This window comes from Apteryx rowi, unplaced genomic scaffold (genome assembly GCF_003343035.1).
Source record: "Apteryx rowi isolate R43461 unplaced genomic scaffold, aptRow1 scaffold_132, whole genome shotgun sequence".
In the NCBI taxonomy this organism is placed as follows: domain Eukaryota; kingdom Metazoa; phylum Chordata; class Aves; order Apterygiformes; family Apterygidae; genus Apteryx; species Apteryx rowi.
This window is the reverse complement of record NW_020447553.1, coordinates 327,462-347,497: the sequence shown is the minus strand read 5'-3', so window position 1 is coordinate 347,497 and position 20,036 is coordinate 327,462. Positions and strand designations below refer to the sequence as shown.

The window sequence follows — 20,036 nt, the reverse complement described above, 5'->3', positions numbered from 1 at the left end:
GACAATGTCTGTAAATCACCTGGTCGGACAGATAGAACAGGGTGTGCGGTGAGAAATCCATCTGACAAGGGAATAATTAAAAAAAAATCAAGCACTGGAAAGACAAGAATGAAAACAGAAGAACAAATCCAGGAATGCTGTATTTCTACAACAGGGAATGGTCACATGCAAATGTCCTCATTCCAGGTTTTGGTCATCTCTGTGATAGTCCAGATCACATTTTAACAAATTTACGAGCTCACAACTTGCTGCTTCTTGTTCTGTCTTTGAGGCAGCACTCAGACAAGGGCAGTTTTGGCTATGCGGAGCTATATTTGGGAGTACTTGCAGGTAATATTCACCTGGTGATGCTGAAAGGCTGCCTGGGAAGGTACCAATGAAACTTCAACCAAGAAACATTTTGCACAACAAGGATAGGGCCTCTGCTCCCAGAAACCGCACCTGACAGGGTCTCTTGTTGTGGATTAGCAAAAGCCCAGCAGCTGGTGCCCAGGAATGGCTGGAGAGACCAAGAAAAGCCCTCATGTCCTTACGAATATCTGGGGCAAAATAGCATTCCAAAGGTTTCATCAGGATGCTGGGACAGTCCCTTTTATTCTTTTTTTTTTGCACTGTTGTGGACAAACCGCCACACCAACACAGAGGATGAAAGCTCTCTGATTAAAAATGCCCGTTATTATCCACATGCCCATATTACATATGTGTATGTAATATATACATAATCTTGAATGTAACATATATAGTATTCATTATACAGTATGCACACTGTATGTATTACGAACATTATAGGAGACAGAGTATTCACTGCATATTTAATGAATATATATATATTTAAAATGGCAATTTTCATTCTGTATGTTGGCAGCAGCATTAAGTATTAAGGCTGAAATGACAGTACAAATCTGAATTTGTACTGAATTTTTCACTATTTTTAATTTTCATTCAGACAATGAAGATATCCTGAAGACAGTTTCCCTTTGGTTCAATCCAGGACTCGAGAAACACTGTGCTACTGCAGGAATCCTTCTGGGGCTTTAGGAGGCCTTGTGCTGGGTGGGAGGAAAAGCAAATCCAAGTCCTTGGAGGTTTCTTCCAGGGAAGATCTAAGAAACTGGCAAAGATGTAAAACCTTCCAGTAGGGAGCAAATATAAGAAATATTGCCAAACCTAACACAGCCACGCAGAGTGCTCTGTGTAACGCCCTGTATACACCCCTTGTGTAACACCATCTGGCTTTGTGTCTTATACAGGCCTTTACTCACTCACTGCTGAGCTGTTCCTTAGCTGGGATTGAAGGAGAATCCTATTTAGAAAAACACCCTTGATGAAGAAAGCACAAAGCAAAGAGGAAAATTTGCAGGGATCTTCCAAAGTGTGATGGCAAAGTAATGCGGAGACCATCTCCTGGAGGGCTCCAGGAGGACTTGGGATCGCTTATTATAAAAGGGAGCCTTGGTTCAGCCCTGAGCAAAGAACTGGCTACAGTTGAGGATTTTAAGTGCTGTTTCGATCGGGCGAAAATTACTGTTTTTAGCGCAGGAGGTAATTAAAATAGCTTGTGAATCTAAACACCTCGGGGATCTGTCATAAAAGGAGGCAGAAAATCCATCTTCTGTATTCCTGTGTAACCAACTAGAGATGATACTGGAGAAAGCAGGGGAGATGAGAACTTGAAGTTTGCCTAGTGAAGAAGGACAAACTGAGATATTGAGCCAGATACAGAAATCTGATCTCTGCAAGTTCAGTGGCTAGAGATGGCTGAAGAGGATATCAGGGCTTCAGGCATCCCGTTCTCGCTCTCTTTTTCAGGCAGTGGCTTTCTTGGCCTGTATCAGGTAGGAGTGGTGCAATCTCTCCTGGAGCTGGCTCCAGAGCTGCTCAGGTCAGCATGCAAGGTCTACGGGACATCTGCCGGATCTCTCATCGCAGCGGCCGCGGTGTGTGGCACCAACCTCGGTAAGAGAATTATTGCTTGGATTTTCTCATTATTGACTTTTGTTTCAAAACACAAATACAGGCACTAATGCCTTAAAGGGCTGAAGAAGGTGATTTTTGTTAGCAACCTATTGTTCAGTCAGTCACAGCTGGAGGTGGGATTTGGGGATGTGTTACTGGCGCTATTCATATTAATCATGAGGTACAAAATCATGCCACTTTTTTTGCAGCCCCCAGAGCAATTTTGGGTGGTGCCAGCTGAAGAAGTTCGTTATTATAGTCTACTGCATGTTACCACAGAGAGTTGGGGAGATCTTACATGTAATATTTTATAGTCTTGTTTTCCTGCTTATACAGCTAAAGGAGCAGATCTCCTCCTTCACTAGCAGCTCCAGGGAGAACTGAGATGTGTCCCAGAGAGAACCCATGTGGCTGAGGAGGGAGGATAGGCACAGGCAAAGCCCTCTCATTCTTTACGGATCAGGCTCATCGGCCTCCTTAGCTATGAGGGGACACGAGTGACAGCCATGTGGCTTGGCAGAGTGGGCATCTACAGAGCTGACAGCCTTGTTTTTGTGTTGCTTTGGGTTATCCCATTTGGCCTTCCCAGAGCAAGGACAGGCATGCTGTGATTCCTGTGTCCAAACAGCGGAGCACCTTTCCCATTGGCAAAATGGGCTCGTCAGTGGAGGTGCCAGGGGCAACAGTGGGCCCTGCTCCACCCCGGGGAGGGGGATGCTCTTATGCCTTAGAAAGAGAGTTTTACACTGAATCTGTTTAGACACTGTGGAAATAGGTCCCCTTTTTAATAAAATCATCTACACGTAGAGTTAATTCAGAGCAGTTAATCCACTTTAATAATCACATCCTACCATACTCCTAATTAGTGTCCATGTGTAAACAATACTTAAGCCATCAAAGGTTCATCCTAGTCCTGCCTCAAATAATGTGGACATTTAGGAGAAGCAGGGGTCAAGTGCTCTGTTTTAGGGTTAAAAAAATGAAGGAGGAAGCAGGGAAGAAATTCAGAAGCTACCAGGGGATTTAGGAGCAGAGTCCACTAAATATTGGTAGGAGTCTCCCCCTTAAACCACCCTTGCTTTAAAATTCCTCCCATGCCACACATTGAAAGCCAGGCCAGCAAAGAGGGGGGTTTCCAGGAGCACTGCAGTGGCTGACCTTGCTTTTCCAGCCCCAGTGTCTCRGGCCTGGACTGCTGACTGGCCCCAAAGGAACAAGCTCCCACTGCAGCTTTTCTGCAGCCTGGGCACTCAGGGGGACAATCCAGGGAAACCCCAGAGGATCTCACTGATAGGTCACTGCTGCTGAGCTTGGCAAAAAATTCCAAATCTGGATACTCCAAATTGAAAGTGGCTAATTTTTTTCCCCCAGGATGTTTTGCCATTTATTTAGTGACATCTCAAAGAAGCTATGAACCAGCTTAGCACCACTCCCCTAGGGTAATGCATTCTTGTTCCAGAGCATTTATCTGTTGGGCTCTGTCCTAGCAGGACATATCAGGTATGTCCAAGATCCCGGGAGGTGTTTTGGGGCTAAACTCTCATAGATTCAAAGCATTTAACAAGCTGGACGTTCTGAGAGTGAGCAGGCAGACCTTGATACCAGGCAGAGCCATGAGAGCGCTTGGGTCAGAGCCGTAATGCTGCTGCACCAAGTGTTTGTGCTCCAGATCACCTGACCCAAGTGCTAAACAYACGCGTTTAACCAGACGGACAGCTTTTAAGCCATGCCTCCCCAAAGCTTGCCCGCAGGTTACTTTGCGTGCAGCTGGTAGAGGGACAGGTACATAAAGATGTTATAATGCAGGCAGCTATTGCTGCATAATGCCCCAACCATGATATAGTCCTTCAGCATGGAACGTCCCTGGGGTTATCTGTCCCTGTTGGCCCACTGACACCAACTCCRCTGAACACCCACTTGTTCCCTTAGGTAACACTGACAGATGGGCCTTTGGGGGTCTCCGACACCACACGGTTCTGCTGTCCCAGGAGGCAGTGGGTGACCCCAGAGCTCATTTCACACAGCAGCGCAGCTGCTGTTTTTAGGCAGGTTTTTTGTGAGTTGCTTTTTCACTCAGGGAAATGGGCTGAGTTTGTTTCAAATGCTGCTGCCACAGTCTCCCTGCCCAGGTCTGACCTGCTTTAACACGATGGCCGAGGAAAAACGCTGCAATGCTGCGTCTGCAGCCAACTGCAGTCTGCACAAGGGGATCAGGCATCTTCACCCGCATGTATGCACAGCCCAGCCACTGGTTTCCTTAGCCTCTCCACTTGCTCATCACCAGCAGTGACCCCCCACCCTGTTTTAAGGCAGATTACATGGCATACATTTGCCAGAACCGTCACATTATAAGTGTTTTCCTCTCACTCAAACTTTCAGAGAGAAATCCACTAAACAGAAAACAGAGGAAGGTCTTAGGGAGCATCACACTGGGCAGGAACTCACTTTCATCATATCCTCAGAGGCCTGCTTCTCCTGACTGGTTGAGGCAGGTGCACTCTTGGACCCCTCTGACTTTGCAGCAGTGGAGAAGGATGGAGAAACTCAAAAATTAACATCCCCCCCACTTCAAAGTATCACAGTCTTGCAGAAACCCTATGCATCTCCCCATTATGCTGGGAAAGCTGGCATTTCACAAATATATTAGTTCTCCCCATCTGATTTTCCATAACTCATTACTATGAGCACTGTGTTATCCAGGCAAACGCACCTTGTGTTGCTGGTCTGTACGTAAAATGAATTGGAACCACTCTCATCATCCCAAATACACGGCACATCAGATGCTGATGGATTGGCAGTACCCCCAGCCAACTCTGCCCAGTTTATTGGTTCCCAATAGGCAGCCAGTGGATCACAACAGTACAGTATTTACCTGAATAAGCAGCTTGTTTTTCTAATTGCAAAAAGGAAAATGGCACAGAGGGAAGTTTCATCCAAAGAACCATGGGACCACAGGCACAAGTGTCAAATAACTGAAGGCTGCATTGATGTAAACAGATTCAGACCTAACTATGAATGCTCAGTAAAAGACTGATATAATTATGCTCTGCTGTCTCTGGTTGAAGTCAATGACCTGGCAATACTGCCTCTGCAATGTGCACCTTTGAGCACGCTAAGAGAGACCCGGATGCTTATTTGTGTTGGCTCCAACAAAACCTCTTCCTGTCTCCCTTGTGGCGTCCCGGATGGATTTACATCTCTCAGCCCCTGCAGCCGAAGCTGAGGCTGCTCAAAACCAGCTTGTGAGCTGTGACTATCTACATGCCACAGGTGGAAGTGGAGAGGGCACAGAGATACCTGCTGCTTCCCAGGGAGGCCCAGGGCCAGTTAGTCCTTCATTTGCTTTTGGTGATACTGCATTTCTAGTCTTCCCTCCAGGCGGGCAGCCCCATTTGTGCAATAGCATTTCCACTGGGCTTCTGGTCTCTCTAGCAAGCACCACTACCTCTCAAGCAGGATATAACCATTTCAGGCAGCCTCAGGTAGCCATACACAGCATCCCTACTCAGATGGGAAATTTCAACATCCCCAAAAGATAATTCTTTTAGAAACTGGACATTCAAATCCACTAATTTCGTTTGCAAAGCTCAGCCACAAACAGGAGTGTAGCTTGAACTACCCAAGTGTGCTTAATCCCCTCCAGGTACAGGGCAGGGTGCTGGGTCATGAACAGTTAGTAAACTTTAGTCTGAGAACTTTTAACAAAAACAGCCCACAAGGAACATCTAAAATTGCACATCCCTACAGGCTTGGAGCAGGAGGGCCCCATGCCTTGTCCTTTTTCAGACATAACTATTTAATAACTCTCATCATCCAGATCAGCTGCTTTGTGCTCTGTTAACCCCCCACCTTTTCAAGCAAGCACACCTGACATTGCTGTTGCCTCTTTTGTGTGAGCTTGGAGCTAGCAGCACAAAACAGGCTGTGCCAGAAGCAATGGATAGAGGCAAAGTTTGGCATCTGTTTTGAATCATCTCATGCAGGAGTGTTTCACCCTGGAAAGGCAAGCTGGGAAACCCAGCTGTTCAACCGGCTGCAATAGATCCTGTCTTCCCCCTGAAATACCTCAATTAAAGGTTGATAACAGGAATCATCTGGGGCCCACAGGGATTTGAAGAGGATTATAGGCCTGCCTGTACTGGTGATGTTACTGCCACTGTGTGCTCTTCAATGTGCCTTTGTGTCAATCTGCAGGCTGGGTCTCGAGCTGCTCTGTCTCTCTTCAAACCATGAACTGGGGCCAAAGGCAGCAGCTGGGTCAAAAATGCTCTTTTGTGGCAGTGGTCAGCGAGTCCCTAAAAGGCATAAAAACATGCTGGTCAGTCTCACAGACACTTCTGACAATTCTTGTTGGACAAACCAGATTCAAACACCTGATCAGGGCTGCATCCCTCTGCCCTGTTGCCTAAAGGGCAATGGGATAAGCAGGTTTTAAAATCCTTAAAAACAAACATTGTCTCTATTCTCCTTTCCTGCTCCAGTGCTACTTGGCCTAATCTGCACCAAGCCCAGCAGAGACATGAAGCCTGAGGTGGATGGGAAGAGGGTTTGGACATAACCTGAGTCAGAAGGACCTTTCTCCAAAGCTAGGACAGACACCAGATGCAGCAGGAGAGTCCCAGGGCCTGATCCACACAACCAAGCCAAATCAAAATGAACACGTGCCAAACTCTGCCTATGTCTCTAGTCTCTGGCTGTGCAAGCATTATCCCAGACTTTGCTTCTAGTTTAGACATTCAGGAGGGCACAGCTCATTCTGCAACTGTCCTGGTGGGCAGATGGGTAAGTAGGCAAATGACTGTGGTTAGCCAGCTAATCCGCTCTGAGCCTTGCTCATGTGCAGGTCCTTCTGCAGCAACAGTCCTTTTGAAGATATTCTGACTTGCGCAGGAAAATGGGGATGAATTGCGTGCAGGATTATTTCCTTGTTTATTTGGTAGCACCAAGGATCTTAGAGCATTGTGCAGATAAATAATAGAGCCTTTCTCTGCTCTAGGATCATCAGGGCTTTTCCTTCCCAGCCATGGAAAAAACTGAGATGCTGCCCTCCTGGAGGAGAGCCCCATCTTACCTTTTGGTTGCTCTCTGGCCTAACAAGCAAGTCTAGATTCTTTCCACAGATGATCTTATGCTTGTGAATAATGTTGCAGCTCAGCTGCTGGCTTGGAAAAAGCTCAGCTTCATTCCTACCCTTCAAACCTAACCAGAGACCAAGGGAAATACTCCAAATAACCCAAACCCTGCTCAGTCTCCAAGGAAATCTCATAACTACTATATCACTTTCAAAATCTCTATGTAGTTCAGACTGATAAGGCTTTTTAAAGAGCAAGAATGCAAGCAACCTGTACTGCCTAAAACTGTGCATTTCTATACTGTAGTATGTCCCCCCCATCCCCTGCCACAGGTCAAGTAGTCAGTGGTTTAGAGGATATTTCCACTGAAAATCAATTTTTGTTTTCATTTTATACTTTGCAAGCTTTTATTTTTAGATCTAGAATGGTGAGATTCTGGTTTTCTTCTCTATATTCCTCATTTCATGTGGTCCTCCTAGACACAGCAGAACAACATTTGGGTCTTTTTCACTTTTTTATTCACATGGCAATATTTTTAGATTGTCACCACCTTGAAAAAGCTGCTGTGTATTTTTTCCTAAGTTGAGAAATTTTGAAATGTAGAAAGATTCAGAAATGGAAAAAACAAAAGACAAACTGGAAGTGTGAAATACTGAGAGTTCAACAGTTTAGTGCCCCCTCCCATTTCAATTTTGACATATTTTGCACAGGATTTTGAAAATTTGGAAGGTTTGAATTTAAGCTTGCCTTATTCTGCTTAAAATTGAGTCAGGAAGAGGTTTATCTACAGCTGTAATAAGCTGCTCTTAGACTGCAGTATTTACACATGGTTGTACACTGGAAAAACTAAGCAGAAATTTTGGCTTCTGACTGGCACAGCCAGATCACCTTTAACCATGAGACACATGCGCTCCTTCCCTCACCCACAATGAAAAGATACATTGGCAGAACCTTGCAAGGAGAGTAAATGACTTCCCGATAAGGCAGCCAAACTATCTGATGCTCTTCAACACACTCTCAGTGGACTTGCTGAGCTGTCCAGGCACATCCCGCTTTTCCTGAGGTGCTGGAACTACAAAGCAGAGTCAGTAGCTATAAGAAACTGAAGGGAACAAACGAATATAAATTTACAAAGACAAGAGCTCACAAGGAAATGCAGGCTCCCATGTTGTGGCTGCACATGCCTCCTGCCTCAAGAGGCAGGAAACACCTGTCAATACCTTAAGCATAAACCTGCCCCATACTGGTCTTGTGCCACTGGTAACAAAAAAATACAAGAGGAGATTTGCCAAAGCAGCTAAGGGATTTGAATCACCCACTGCTCACCACATTGAGATTTATGCTCCTCAACCTCTACCATCCCTCTGCATGGGCACAAAATCCCCATAGGGCCTGAAGGGAATAAGTCTGAGATGCGATCTGCTGGGACTCAGTCCACAGCAGGCCTTGGATGGAAGGAGTTTTAGTGAAGAGGGTCACAGAAGCAGAGCTAATTTTCCAACAGGACCTTTCTGGCTGGGGCACAACCTAAAACCTGCACCACATTTGTGGGAGAGATGATGCATGGGCAGCTAGGAACTCAGGTGGTATTTGTCATGAGTTTGCTTGCAAGAAGCAGGAGAATCACRGCTATGTCCTCAAGCCTCACTCAAAACAGGCTCAGCATGAGGGTTCACTAATAACCAACAGCCCAGGAGGGTCTCCCTYCCATTCCTGATGTTCTCATCTACTGGAGCCTGCAAAACTAGACAGCCTTTTCTTGCAATGAGAGCCCTGGGTAACTGTCACTTAGATAATGAAAGCCTATGAGGTAAAGGAAGTGCTTGTCCTCTACCTTTCTGAGGCAGAAGCCGCTGCTGGGCTTCCTCTTCCATTCTGTTYGCTGCCCAGCAGGTCACTGGGTTTTCTTTTGCAGCATCCTTGTTGATGGCTTCCAGCACAGGGCCTCTTTGCCGTTCTGACCTGATTCCTTGTCCAGCAGGAACAAAGTCCTTGGCAAAATAACTTATACCAAATTCACCTGGGGARAGAAACTCCAGGTCACACTGCTTGTGGATCAGCTACCAGGTCTCCAGCAACATGAGGTGAGGCCAGGCTTGGCTGGAAAATAAGTGGACTGATGACTGCACTGCATGGTTAATCTGAGCTGGGTCTCTGGGTCAGGGACCAAACAATGCTGCTTTGTGCATCGGTGTGTGGTCCAATACCACACAGGGCACCTGAGCCTATAGCTCTCCTGTTTAGGTCCTGGGAACCTGTATTCCCTGGAAAGTTTTACATGCCCAACAAGGCATGGGAAGAGAAGGGACCTAACACATTCAGAGGGGAAGTAGTGCACAAGGAGCTTCAGGAGAGGCCACAAAGAGGATGGGACTCACGTAATCCTGGCAGTGCCTGGAATGCAAGGGTCTCTTTCATCCAGTCTGACTCTAGATGTACCAGTAGCATCTCTTACCTTCTGTCAGCATACCGCCATTCTAAGAGAAACACCTGACTTACCTGCTCCTCACTTGCAACCACTTACTCAGTCTTTCTAAAAAGGAGTTTGTGTCCTGGTAGCCATGGCAATAAAACCGGTCCAGAATCTGCAGGAGAGAGCTGGTGGTCAGGGCAGATAAGCCAGCTGTAGGGGCCTTGGGGCTCAGGGTACCTGTAGAAGCTGCTCACTTGATGTGTGGGAGGCACTAAAGCACACAAGAAGCGGTAGATGTTGTTTTTTGATATTTTTAAGACATAACCGAAGGCTTGGAAAGCAAAGAAGGCAGCTGGGTTTTCTCTGGGACAGATGTCATATTCACCGGCGAAAGAACACACTGTGATTGTGGTCTCAGACAYGAAGTTAGCCTGCCGCATGGAGAATTCCCCATCGATATAGCGCTAGGAGAGAAAATGAGGAATACTGAGTCATCTTCTCAGAGAGATGAGGGGATCATACAGGTGGATGAAGGCAGGGTTTCTTCCCCACTAGTYCCAAACTAGACTGGGGCTGTGGAGATGCCCCTCCAAGCAGCAACCCTGCCCACTGCCCTATGTGCTCCAGGGTCTACACCCACCATCTCCTCCCTTCCAATTAAACAATTAGTATTTAATGAAATGCCAGGCAGGTACAGCAGAAAGGATTCAAGCTGACCCTATGGACAGGCTGAGGGTACATGCTCTTGGGAGGAGGCGAGTCCTGTCTTCAGGGTGGTCAGCCTGTGGGGCACCCGAGTTCAATTCATCCCCCTGCAGACACCACACAAATACAGCACCAACCTACCAAGCAGCTTTGGTGGCAAACATTGAAGTACAAACATGCTTATTGCCACCACTGGTGAAAGGACACAGGTGGACCCTCAGCCTGACCTAGGACAGGGTCTTCAGACAGGAAGGATACTCACCACCCCATGGTACAAAGGAGGGAAAAAGCCACAATACATAGGGAGGAAGCAGCTGCAGAAGACGGCCTGTGGGTGAGATGGAAAGCACAGAGATGAGCAAACAACCATGAAAATCTCCTGCCTTTGGAAATGGCAGCTCATCTGTGGATGCTGAAACAGGACCCACAACTGGCACCACTGACTGTTGCAGACCAGCCCACATAAGCCACAGCCAGGTTTGGAGAAGGAGGAGTAATTCATAGAATAACTTGTTTTGCCTGCTGCATATACAGACTCAGGCCCTGTAGATAATTCAGCCAGCAATTGCCAGGGATGATCTTTGATTATTTTCAGCTTGTGACCCTGTCTGACTTCAGAGAACCATGAGGACAGGACTCGTGGCACACACAGCTGCGAGGCCCAGTGGTCCAGGCAGGCTTCCCCCACGGACACTGCATCGCACCAACATGCAGTAAATCACCCCCAAACGCCCCTGCAGGGCAGCGGGGCTTCTCTCACCTGAATGATGTCCTCCTTTGAGGCAAACTCTGAAATCACCACATTTTGCCAGTCACGCGCACGGGTGAGAACAATGTGCAGCTTCCCAGAAGCCAGCTGGTGGGCATTTGTGGGAAGATATTTATTTAAGGAGTTCCTTAAGGTATGAAGGACTTTCATTCGAGATGAAAGACATAGCCAGTTAGTGTTTTTCAAAACACTGAAGAAGGATGGCAGTATCTCATCTAAAGCCAAAGCAAAGAAAAACAATCATGCCATTATTAGTATGTACTTTCTGGGCTACATTTCCACCTGGTAAAGATGCATTTTACCATGCTGGTAAATACCCATAAAGATCCATTATATTCATTAGTGCTGGAACTCTTACAAGTGGATCTAGATTTTCCAAGGCTCTTCAATATTGCAAGAACCAGGTATTATTTTGTTTTGTTTTCCATTTCTCTCCATTCCCTCCACAAAATCTCTTTAAAAAATTTTGGAGATATGGGAGAAAATTGACTGGAAGTCTTTTGTATAACACTTCCTCTCATTTGCTCTGCATCTTTATGCATTTCCGAGCTCTGAGGGTGTAACTTTACTTCTAATTCATGGGGCAGCAATACTGATCCTTTCCATATTCAGTATTTTCTCTCCTCTGTCTGTTTTAGGAAGCTATCAAAAATTTCAAGTGCCCTATTAGGCAGTGCACTTCTGTTTCTGATATTAGATATACTTCTCATTAATTCAAATTAACAAGATACAATGACTTATTTTGTAACTATACCTAGCAGATTCTCTGTGCTGGTTAATTTACTCCTATTTTCCACTCTTAAAGAAGTTAATGAAGTAATATCCTGAGGAATTAACCACTGAATAAAGAAAACCATTCCAAAAAAAAATCCTTTGCAACTCCAATGTTTCCAGACATCTGATCTCTCTAGACACGCAGAAAAAAAGGAAGTGCACAACCCTTACCCATGTCACACTTGCACACCRCCAATGCAGCTACAATCGATCCTGAAGACACTCCATAGATCCTGCATGCAGATTTCAATATTTCAGGTGACAGTTCCTTCAAAGCCTTTAACGCTCCAGCTTGATAGATTACCATGAAAGCACAGCCCCTAAACAGAAGAGAAGGGTCTTCTCTCATTTCCATTTCTCTTCATCATCTCTGCTCACACCAAGCGCTCAAGCCACAGGAACACAGCCGCCCAGGACAGATTTGGAGGTCTTTTCCACAGCTGGTCAACACTCACCAATAGCTAAACTGGGTCTGTTCCCAACATGCTCCTGTTTCTGGCCACACTGTCACTGTTTTATATCTGTTTGACATACATCTGTATGCCAAATATCCAGAAAAAACAATAGAAGTGGGTGAGGTGAGCTGTCTTTTAATGCCTAAAGCAGCCACTTATCAAAACAAATGGTCTATGCTGCAATATGTTTCCAAGAAAGGTGTGCACTTAGCTGCTGGGTAGAAGCCCCAGGCAGCTTGGAGGGCTGCCCCATCAGGCTGGTGGTGCAGGTGGGAGCAGCCAGTAGGGACTCAGTATGGGCTCAGAAACGAGCCCTCCAGGGAAAAATGCTGCTGCCCTGAGCTGACGGATGGTGTGTTACCCTTGAGTTYGGCCAGGACCCCAGGTACTGCTCAGTTTGCAGCCTAGTGGGAGGTAGGAAGCAGAAATTATTCCCTTGTATACAAGTTTCTTACAAGATGCTGCTCAAAACTGTATCTTGTCACATTTATCCCGGGGCTACCAAACCCTGTCCTAGGGAGTAAAGTTGCAAAAGGTGAGCGGATTATTAAAGAAATCCCAGTCCAGGTTGTTCACTTAGTTTCACAATTTCAGGGTTCAAGTTTGCTTCCAAATGCTACAAATAGAGTCCAGATAACAATTCCTGGCTTAATTTGCCACCTAAATGGTTGAAGTTTATTGACCTGTTGGTCTACTAAAAACAGTCAAAGGAGAAAAGCAGCATCTCTGACACAGTCATCTGTTGATTATCTGTTCAAAAAGGTAAAGTCTTCTTAGCCTTGCAGCTGTGTGACAAGTTGGGAAACTGCTATGTGGAAAAGCAGCACAAACCCGGGCAGAGCAGAAGCAGSTGTTCTACACAAACAAGGATAAAACTTCAACAGATGGGGAAATACTTTTCCCCAAGATACATGAAAATCTACCCAATCTCTGCAGGGCAAAAAGCTTTGAAAACCTTCTAGGATGGGCTCTCTGCCTCTACTGTGTGCTGATGCAGTGCCAGGGTGAGTTTTGTGGCCAGATGCAGCCCTGATCTATGTGAGGGGGCTGCAGAGCAACCCTGATGTTCACACGGCAGCGTGTGGTGGACACAGTGGTGCTAACAGTACTGCAGCCCCCACTAACCCTGAACTCTTGTTTTCCAAGCACCATCAGCACATTATTAGTCTGGTCCCAATTTCATGTGGGAGCAGTGTACATCACCACGCAGCTGCACCCAAGAGCCAAGCCACTAAGCTCCTCAAACATGTTGTGTGAGCATTGCTGATCCCACTGATGAACCACAAAGGTGAAAGAGCAGAGATAGATGGAGGATCAGAGAGGAATAAATACATTACATGCCTAGTCAAGAGAACAAATGCACTGGAAATGAGTTTTAGTCTAACCTTTAGTGTAAATAACTCCTAAGAGTTAATTGCACTGAGAAGAGTAAATTCTAGATGTTGCTCTGTGCTATTTATCAGGTGCTAAAGGCATGCAGAGTTTGAAACCCATTGGAGAGCCATGGAGGAAGCTCTTGAGATAAAGGAAAACTGATCCCCAACTCTAGGGCAAGGGAAAAAATTTTACATAGCTCAAGCCTTGCAGAAAACAAAGACCCCAACAACATCCCCATTGCTCCTTCAAGCCCTGGGTTCAAGCCCTCTTCTCCCAAATCAACAGCATGGGTAGGGAGCTAGAAATGTGAGATACTACTGCATTAGTTTCCAAATGCAGCTGGACAATTATGTTGCTCAACTTGCAAGTCAGACACATCATTTAGGCCATTCTAGTAACATGTTTTACTCTCTTAATCACATCTTTGCATTATTGAGAAAACTTGTAAATCCATTTGTTTTAACTTCTTACCCAATCCTGATCTCATCAGTGGGGCTGGTAGTGCAAAAGAAACCCAGCTGACCTCAATCGAAGTGACCCAGATGGCCTAAGTAGGAATTGAGAAATCCTGCTGTGGAAATGCAGAAGCTTTTTTATGGCCTCTCTCTTTGCCCACAGCAGGAGGCAATACAAACCACATGCATCCCTGCACAATGTCCTCAGTTTCAGGCCTGCTTTGTTTTACCTGGCCAAATGCCCTTGTGCTGCTTAGCACATATCATGTCTCCATCACTAGGTCAGAAGAGGTTCCTAGCAGAGGAGCCCTGCTTGTTTGCCTCTTGGCTGTTCATCTCAGCTTTGGAGAGAAAGCCAAGCACAGCCTTGAGCAAACCGGCCATCCAGGGTGAGCAGCTTGAAGCACCACTTCAGGCAACCAAACGAATTGGAGAGAAATCAATGTGCRTTCAAACAAATGAAAACGCAGGGCACTGTCTGATGAAAGTAGGGTTTTCTACCTAGGGAGGCAAAAATGAATCAGAAATCCACCCAACAGCCAACTAAAAATGAAACCAGCACCCCAAAAAGCTGGAGTGAAATAAAATGGTGAGTCATAAAATGATATTTTTCAAAATCCTAGGAATTACAGCTACCCTTGCTCAAACTCTGCACCAAGGAAGGAGCCATGTTCTTCAGGAGATGTAGTCAGGACAGAGCAGAGAACATGACGGGTGTCCAGAAGTTATTCTGGCCCCTCAGGGTGGCATGTTTTAGTGCTGAACTGATGCCAAACCAAAATGTTTATTTCAAAGATCTGCAGTGACAAAATTATGACCTCAGGCTGCAGTGTTCTGGGAATACAGCAGCACTCCTAACCTACATATGGTTTCTGATATGCATGTCATTTCAAGAAAGAGACTTTGAGGAATTCATTTCTATTTCCTCGTGTTTCTGTGAAACAATGAATCACCTTACCACTTTGAATCAGATGCGCAGTTTGTCAAGTTTCAAGCACTAATACATACCTCAACAAATATATTAAATGTGCCATGGACGAGCCGGTGCTACTGCCTCGTGGGATTTACCTAGCTGCAAGCTGTATTGCTTTGCTTCCCACATGGACCACTGGATGTGCAGAAATATGGTCAGCTGTCGCAGAAAAAAGGACAAGTCACATCCTGAATGTTTTCACACTAAGCTAGGCATAACAAAATCAATTCCCTTAGACAGCAGTGTCTGGATACTCTAAATTCATGGAGGAAGCTTTTAGCTGATCAGGATGTTCAGGGTAGGAGGTAGAGTCTTAGGAGGGGCTGAGCTCAGCCAAGCTGCACACTGAGTCACCTCCCAAAATTTTTTAAGCAGGCTATGCTTGTTAGCAGCACTCATTGCTGACCCAAAAATTCTACAGTGGTTGAGGATCCTTGTCAGGGACAAACCATATGCAGGACTGGGAATATTCTGAAGTCTGAAGCTGCTGATGCAAAGGCACTTGAAAAAAAGGTTACTGACTGCAAGCTGTTGAGCTGCTGGGGCACATGGCTTGCAAGGAAAGCTCCTACGAGATTTCCAAAACACAGACAACCTCTTGCTGTTTAGAGTCTCTAGATACCAGCAGGGATTAGCCCGGGCTGTATTCTCCACTCAGACTTCCTGGAAGAAGTTTTGCTCGCACCAGCCACATGCCTGCCCCTCTTCTGTGACACTTCGTTCAACGCGTGGCCCCACACTGCCAGGAGATGCTAACTATGAGCCACAGACATCTTTAGGGCCACCTTGGGGCTAGCTGCTGGGGTTGACTTTTACTGTGCTCTAAGGCAATGGCTGGCTCCAAGTTGCTGCCTGAAGTACCAGGGCCATTGTGTGGCTGGGATATTGCAGGATCATGCCAAACTTTTCTCCCCCAAAACTGCCTCTGCTCCAACAACTACAACTCTGTGGCTACTTGTAGGAAGCACAYACAAGGGCCTTGGGTTTAGCCCTATTCAGAAAAAAGTTCAGTTAAASTCCTCAGAGCTGAGAACAAACAAGAGAGACTCACCCCAGATGGCGATTTTTTCACTGATTTTTCCAAGCCTGAGACTCAAAGGCAAAAGTTCTTGCTTTGGCTTTGCATTTACACTAGGAAGACTCTCCCAGCACCACAGGATTAATCAGCCTGGCCTTTAATCTGTCTGTATCCTGCTTCTCTGCATACAAAGAGCCAGCCACTTGTCCTGCTGCTTCTGTGAGTAATCAGAAGCAATCTGTGATGCTGCAGGGTCCAAAACATTTAGGCATTGCCTAAAAAATTAGGCATTGCCTTCAGTTACATTAGGAGATAAAAGCAAAGAACGGGAGGGGGAATTCACTGTAGAAATTCAAGATAATGGTTTTATTTTAGGTTGAAATTTGCTCATGTAAAAGACCAGTCTTGGTGAAAATCTATTTATGTCACTTTTTCGGCCTCCACTGAAGCCAATTTTTTTTTTGTCTAAATACTCAGTCCCTAAGGTGATTAATCAAGGAGTTTCCCTGGCACCTCCCTGGCTACAGCACCAAGTGTATTGAAATAGAAGTGCGAGACAAAGGTGTCTGCTAGCTGTCTGAGCTCGCTCATGCAGGGGGAAATGCTGTTTCTCCCAGCTTGGCAATGTGTCATACCCAGCCCATGCACCTTGCCTACTTATTAGCCCGCTCAAGTGTTGCATCAACATACAGCTCCRACCTGGAAACACTGACTTGTCAAGTCTTCTTTCAGAAAAGGCTGACACTGGGCTCAGAAACATGCTCCCATCTGCCTGTCCTCCTTCCGCAGGACCTCACAGCAGAACTGGGGCACTGAGCTGCCTGGGTGACCAGCTTTTGGGGACACGCCACCAGCACTAAAATGCTGTCTGCAAATAACTGCTGTCAGGGAGCACCCTCTTGTGGCTCCACAGGGCCTTGTAGCCATCCTGCCTCAATTTCCCTTGCAGGGTCAAGAAAAATTCACTCCCTCCCCAGACCCATCAAGCYAGCACTATTCCACACCAGGAGGGCAATGCACAACCCCCAAGCTTTGCACTTTTCACCTGTTTTCCCAGGCTGTGGCCTCAGCTCTCTCAGATGACCTGGTTTARCTCCTTCTACTTTGAAATYCCCATCATGGGCTTGAAGCTTTCTCTGGAGCTGCTAACTCCTAACAATATTCTAGCAACAGCAAACACCTGCTCCCAGTTCAGTGGGAGTTAGCCACCTAGCTTTCATCAAGAAGTGAATTAAAAATGCAACCCAAAATAGCAAGCCAGGCTGTTTTCAAGTGAGCAAATCAAGTCCTCAAAGATGCATTTTGCTACTTTTGTTGTTCAGATGAAAAGGATTAATCAGAGTCCAAATCCCACATCTGCATCCCATGCAGCGACAGAAGCAGGAGTTACAGCAGCAGTGCCACYACCAATGGCAACACAGACCAATCTGGCAAGTCTTAGAAAGAACAGGAGCTGTGAATCCATCATATCCAAACCCCTAACAAGATCTCTCCAAGAGAGCTAAGACACAGCAGATTAGTGACCTTCCCAAAGTGCCTTATGTTTGAAGAAGTAAACCAATGTGTCAGAATAACCCTGCAGATAACCCACAAGAGATCAAGGCAGAGGCAATCTTTCCTCTTACACATTTAAATGCAGAACTGGGCAAGAATTTAAAAAAATATTCATGGGTTTTGGAGTGGAAAAATATGCTAATACTCCAAAATAAACCCATTCTTCACTATGTCTACACGTAGGGGTCTACAGGTACAAAGGGACTCCATATATTTCCTGATATGGAGCAGGCTGCAAAAATCCTCAACTGGAATAAAATGCACATTGCAGATTTGTTTTCATCACACAAACTTAAATCAAAACCAGACACCTTTCCAGGAAAGGAGACCAAGCACTACACAGCACAATCAAACCAACTTTTAACACCAACTTCAGAAAGATACCTGCTGCATGCAATAAATTTGTAGCCAAAGTCCAGTGCCAACAACTTCTTCACTCTGTAACTACTGGCTGTTGCTTCATCTAGGCAAAGAGAAAAGCCATAATTTCCCTGTTACATGGATCTACTAGAGTATGAATAGAAAGAAGCAAATTAAATCTACAGCAAGTATGTCTTAAAAAAGACTAGTTTTACCCGAGTTGACAACACAATCAACATTTTTGCCACTGAGTTCATTGATAACCTTTATTATAAGAAAGAAAAAACAGGGATTGATAATACATCCTACAATCTTGCCTCACATACCTGTATTTCTGTGAATTTGGCAGCTCCCAGAATGTGCCCCACCATACGTGGTTTCTTAGAACAGGAACATGGCATACAAAACCCACAGTCCATACTAATTTTAACATTAACTACAGAAATCCTTCCCCTGCTCAGGTGACCAGCATCACATGCAGACACAGGTTAAAGATGGCACTGTTTACAGGAGCCACAGGTGAACCAGATGAACTGTGCTGATGGTAACAAAACCCACTGTCTTCACAGATGTCCTAAAGGTATGGGCAAAGGCCTATAGTGAACAGTGCATGCAGACAAATGGACCACTGCAGAAGGTGAGACTCAGTCTCTCTGCTTTTGCTCATAGGTGGGGCGTCAAAGACAAGGAGACTACTTAAATGTCATGTTTGTAGCAGATCCCCACCTCTGGTCTGAAGGAGTTAGGGTAGATGCCACTTCAGGCTAGGAAAAAAGCTTTAGCCTTTACCAGAGCTGTAAGATCACCGTGCTATACTGTTAGGCTGCCTTGGCAATAGATTTTACATGGTATCAGAGCATAAGTTACATCTTCCTCTCTATTAGGTAGGAAAGAAAACCAAAGAGCCACTTCCCCRTCACTATAGTAAGGGGCAATTGGAGTAACTCCCAACTCTTTTGATGCATTCATCATCTGCACTGTGCCTGCACTGCTAAGGATCTTTTCAATGGTCTGGGCTACAGGGTTGCTATTACTACCCAAGGAGCAAGCAAGCAAGCAGCCACATAATGCATTCTGGAAAGAAAAACAGGGAAAAGTTCAACTTTGACATTTAAAAGTTTGAAGAGTGTTGCCAGTGCAAAAATGCAGAAACCTACAGGTTCTGGGGCGGAATCTGAGTGTCTCATCTGCAAAGTCTAATGTTAACAAGCCTCAAAAAGCACAACATTGAGAAAGTCATTCTAACCTTTTCTACTGTAATTAAAGCTTTTAGCTTTTGAATAACAGTCATTTAAGTAGCCAAAATCAATACTTTCAAGGCCATCCATGATTTGGGAGCACCAGCACCTTGCAGCTGCTACTGACAAGGCCCAGCCTTTTCTTACCACATCTGCCTCCACAGCAGCTGAAGAGCCAGACCTAACTTTGAGCCTGGCACCTTGCAGGCACCTGGGAGCTCTGCTACTAGTGCACAGGCCAGGGCTGCTGGGCAAGAAAACACATGGTGAGGTCAGAAGACCTTCAACTAGGTCAGAGCAGAGCTGCCTGTGCCCAGGTGTGAACAAAGTGACATGAAACCAGGCACGGCAACAAGCACTCCTCGCTGACACGGGGTACCGAGCCCTCCTCAGCCCTCCACGATCAGCAGAGACGGCCACTTTGACCGTTAAAGCCATCCAGGGCAGCCCAAGCCACTGCAGGGGCCCTCATTAAGGCCGTGCCCAGCTGCACAACCTGACAGAGGGACAGAAGTCCCCTCTCAACATCGCTAGTGAAGGCGGGCCAGGGGGGAGGCCAGGCCTGTCCCAGGACGAACTGGGGGAGCCGCGGGGACGAGGCCGCTCACCCCCCCCTCAGCCCTCGCCTCAGGCAACACCCGCCCGCCGCACGAGCCGGCAGCAAGAGGCACTGACGTCACGCCACCACTGTCTCTTTATACCTCACTTCTTTTCCCTTTTCCTTTCCGCTTCTAGGCCCCTCTCATCTCACAGAAGAAAATAAAAATACGCTACGGAAAAAAAACCCACTGGAGAAAAAGGAGCCAAGCTGCCSCTCCTCCCGCTTTTAACGGGTCTGGCGTGCGCATGCGCGCAGCTGGGTTTTGCCGGGCACGCCATGATGGAGAAGGGCAAAGGTGAGGGCAGGGAGGCCCCGC

At 46.2% G+C, this 20,036-nt stretch overlaps 1 protein-coding gene across 17 annotated transcripts; it reads right to left on the bottom strand.

The window, feature by feature from the left end:
• Positions 1 to 1,874: 1,874 nt before the first annotated feature.
• Positions 1,875 to 19,937, bottom strand: PNPLA1 (patatin like phospholipase domain containing 1). Of its 17 annotated transcripts, none has more exons than XM_026056628.1 (12): positions 19,821 to 19,937; positions 18,208 to 18,955; positions 17,906 to 17,984; positions 14,985 to 15,108; positions 11,861 to 12,009; positions 10,907 to 11,130; positions 10,409 to 10,474; positions 9,696 to 9,905; positions 9,553 to 9,613; positions 8,863 to 9,048; positions 7,980 to 8,100; positions 2,770 to 6,251 (listed from the first exon to the last, which is right to left on the bottom strand). In XM_026056628.1, the coding sequence occupies exons 4-11, from the start codon at positions 15,008 to 15,010 to the stop codon at positions 8,021 to 8,023; spliced, it is 1,002 nt and encodes a 333-aa protein (XP_025912413.1). In that variant the 5' UTR covers positions 15,011 to 15,108; positions 17,906 to 17,984; positions 18,208 to 18,955; positions 19,821 to 19,937; the 3' UTR covers positions 2,770 to 6,251; positions 7,980 to 8,020. The 17 variants fall into 17 exon arrangements, 15 of the variants coding, with proteins under 15 accessions (XP_025912413.1, XP_025912416.1, XP_025912415.1 ...); XM_026056631.1 differs by having other exon boundaries at positions 18,208 to 18,475; XM_026056630.1 differs by having other exon boundaries at positions 18,208 to 18,455.
• Positions 19,938 to 20,036: the final 99 nt, after the last annotated feature.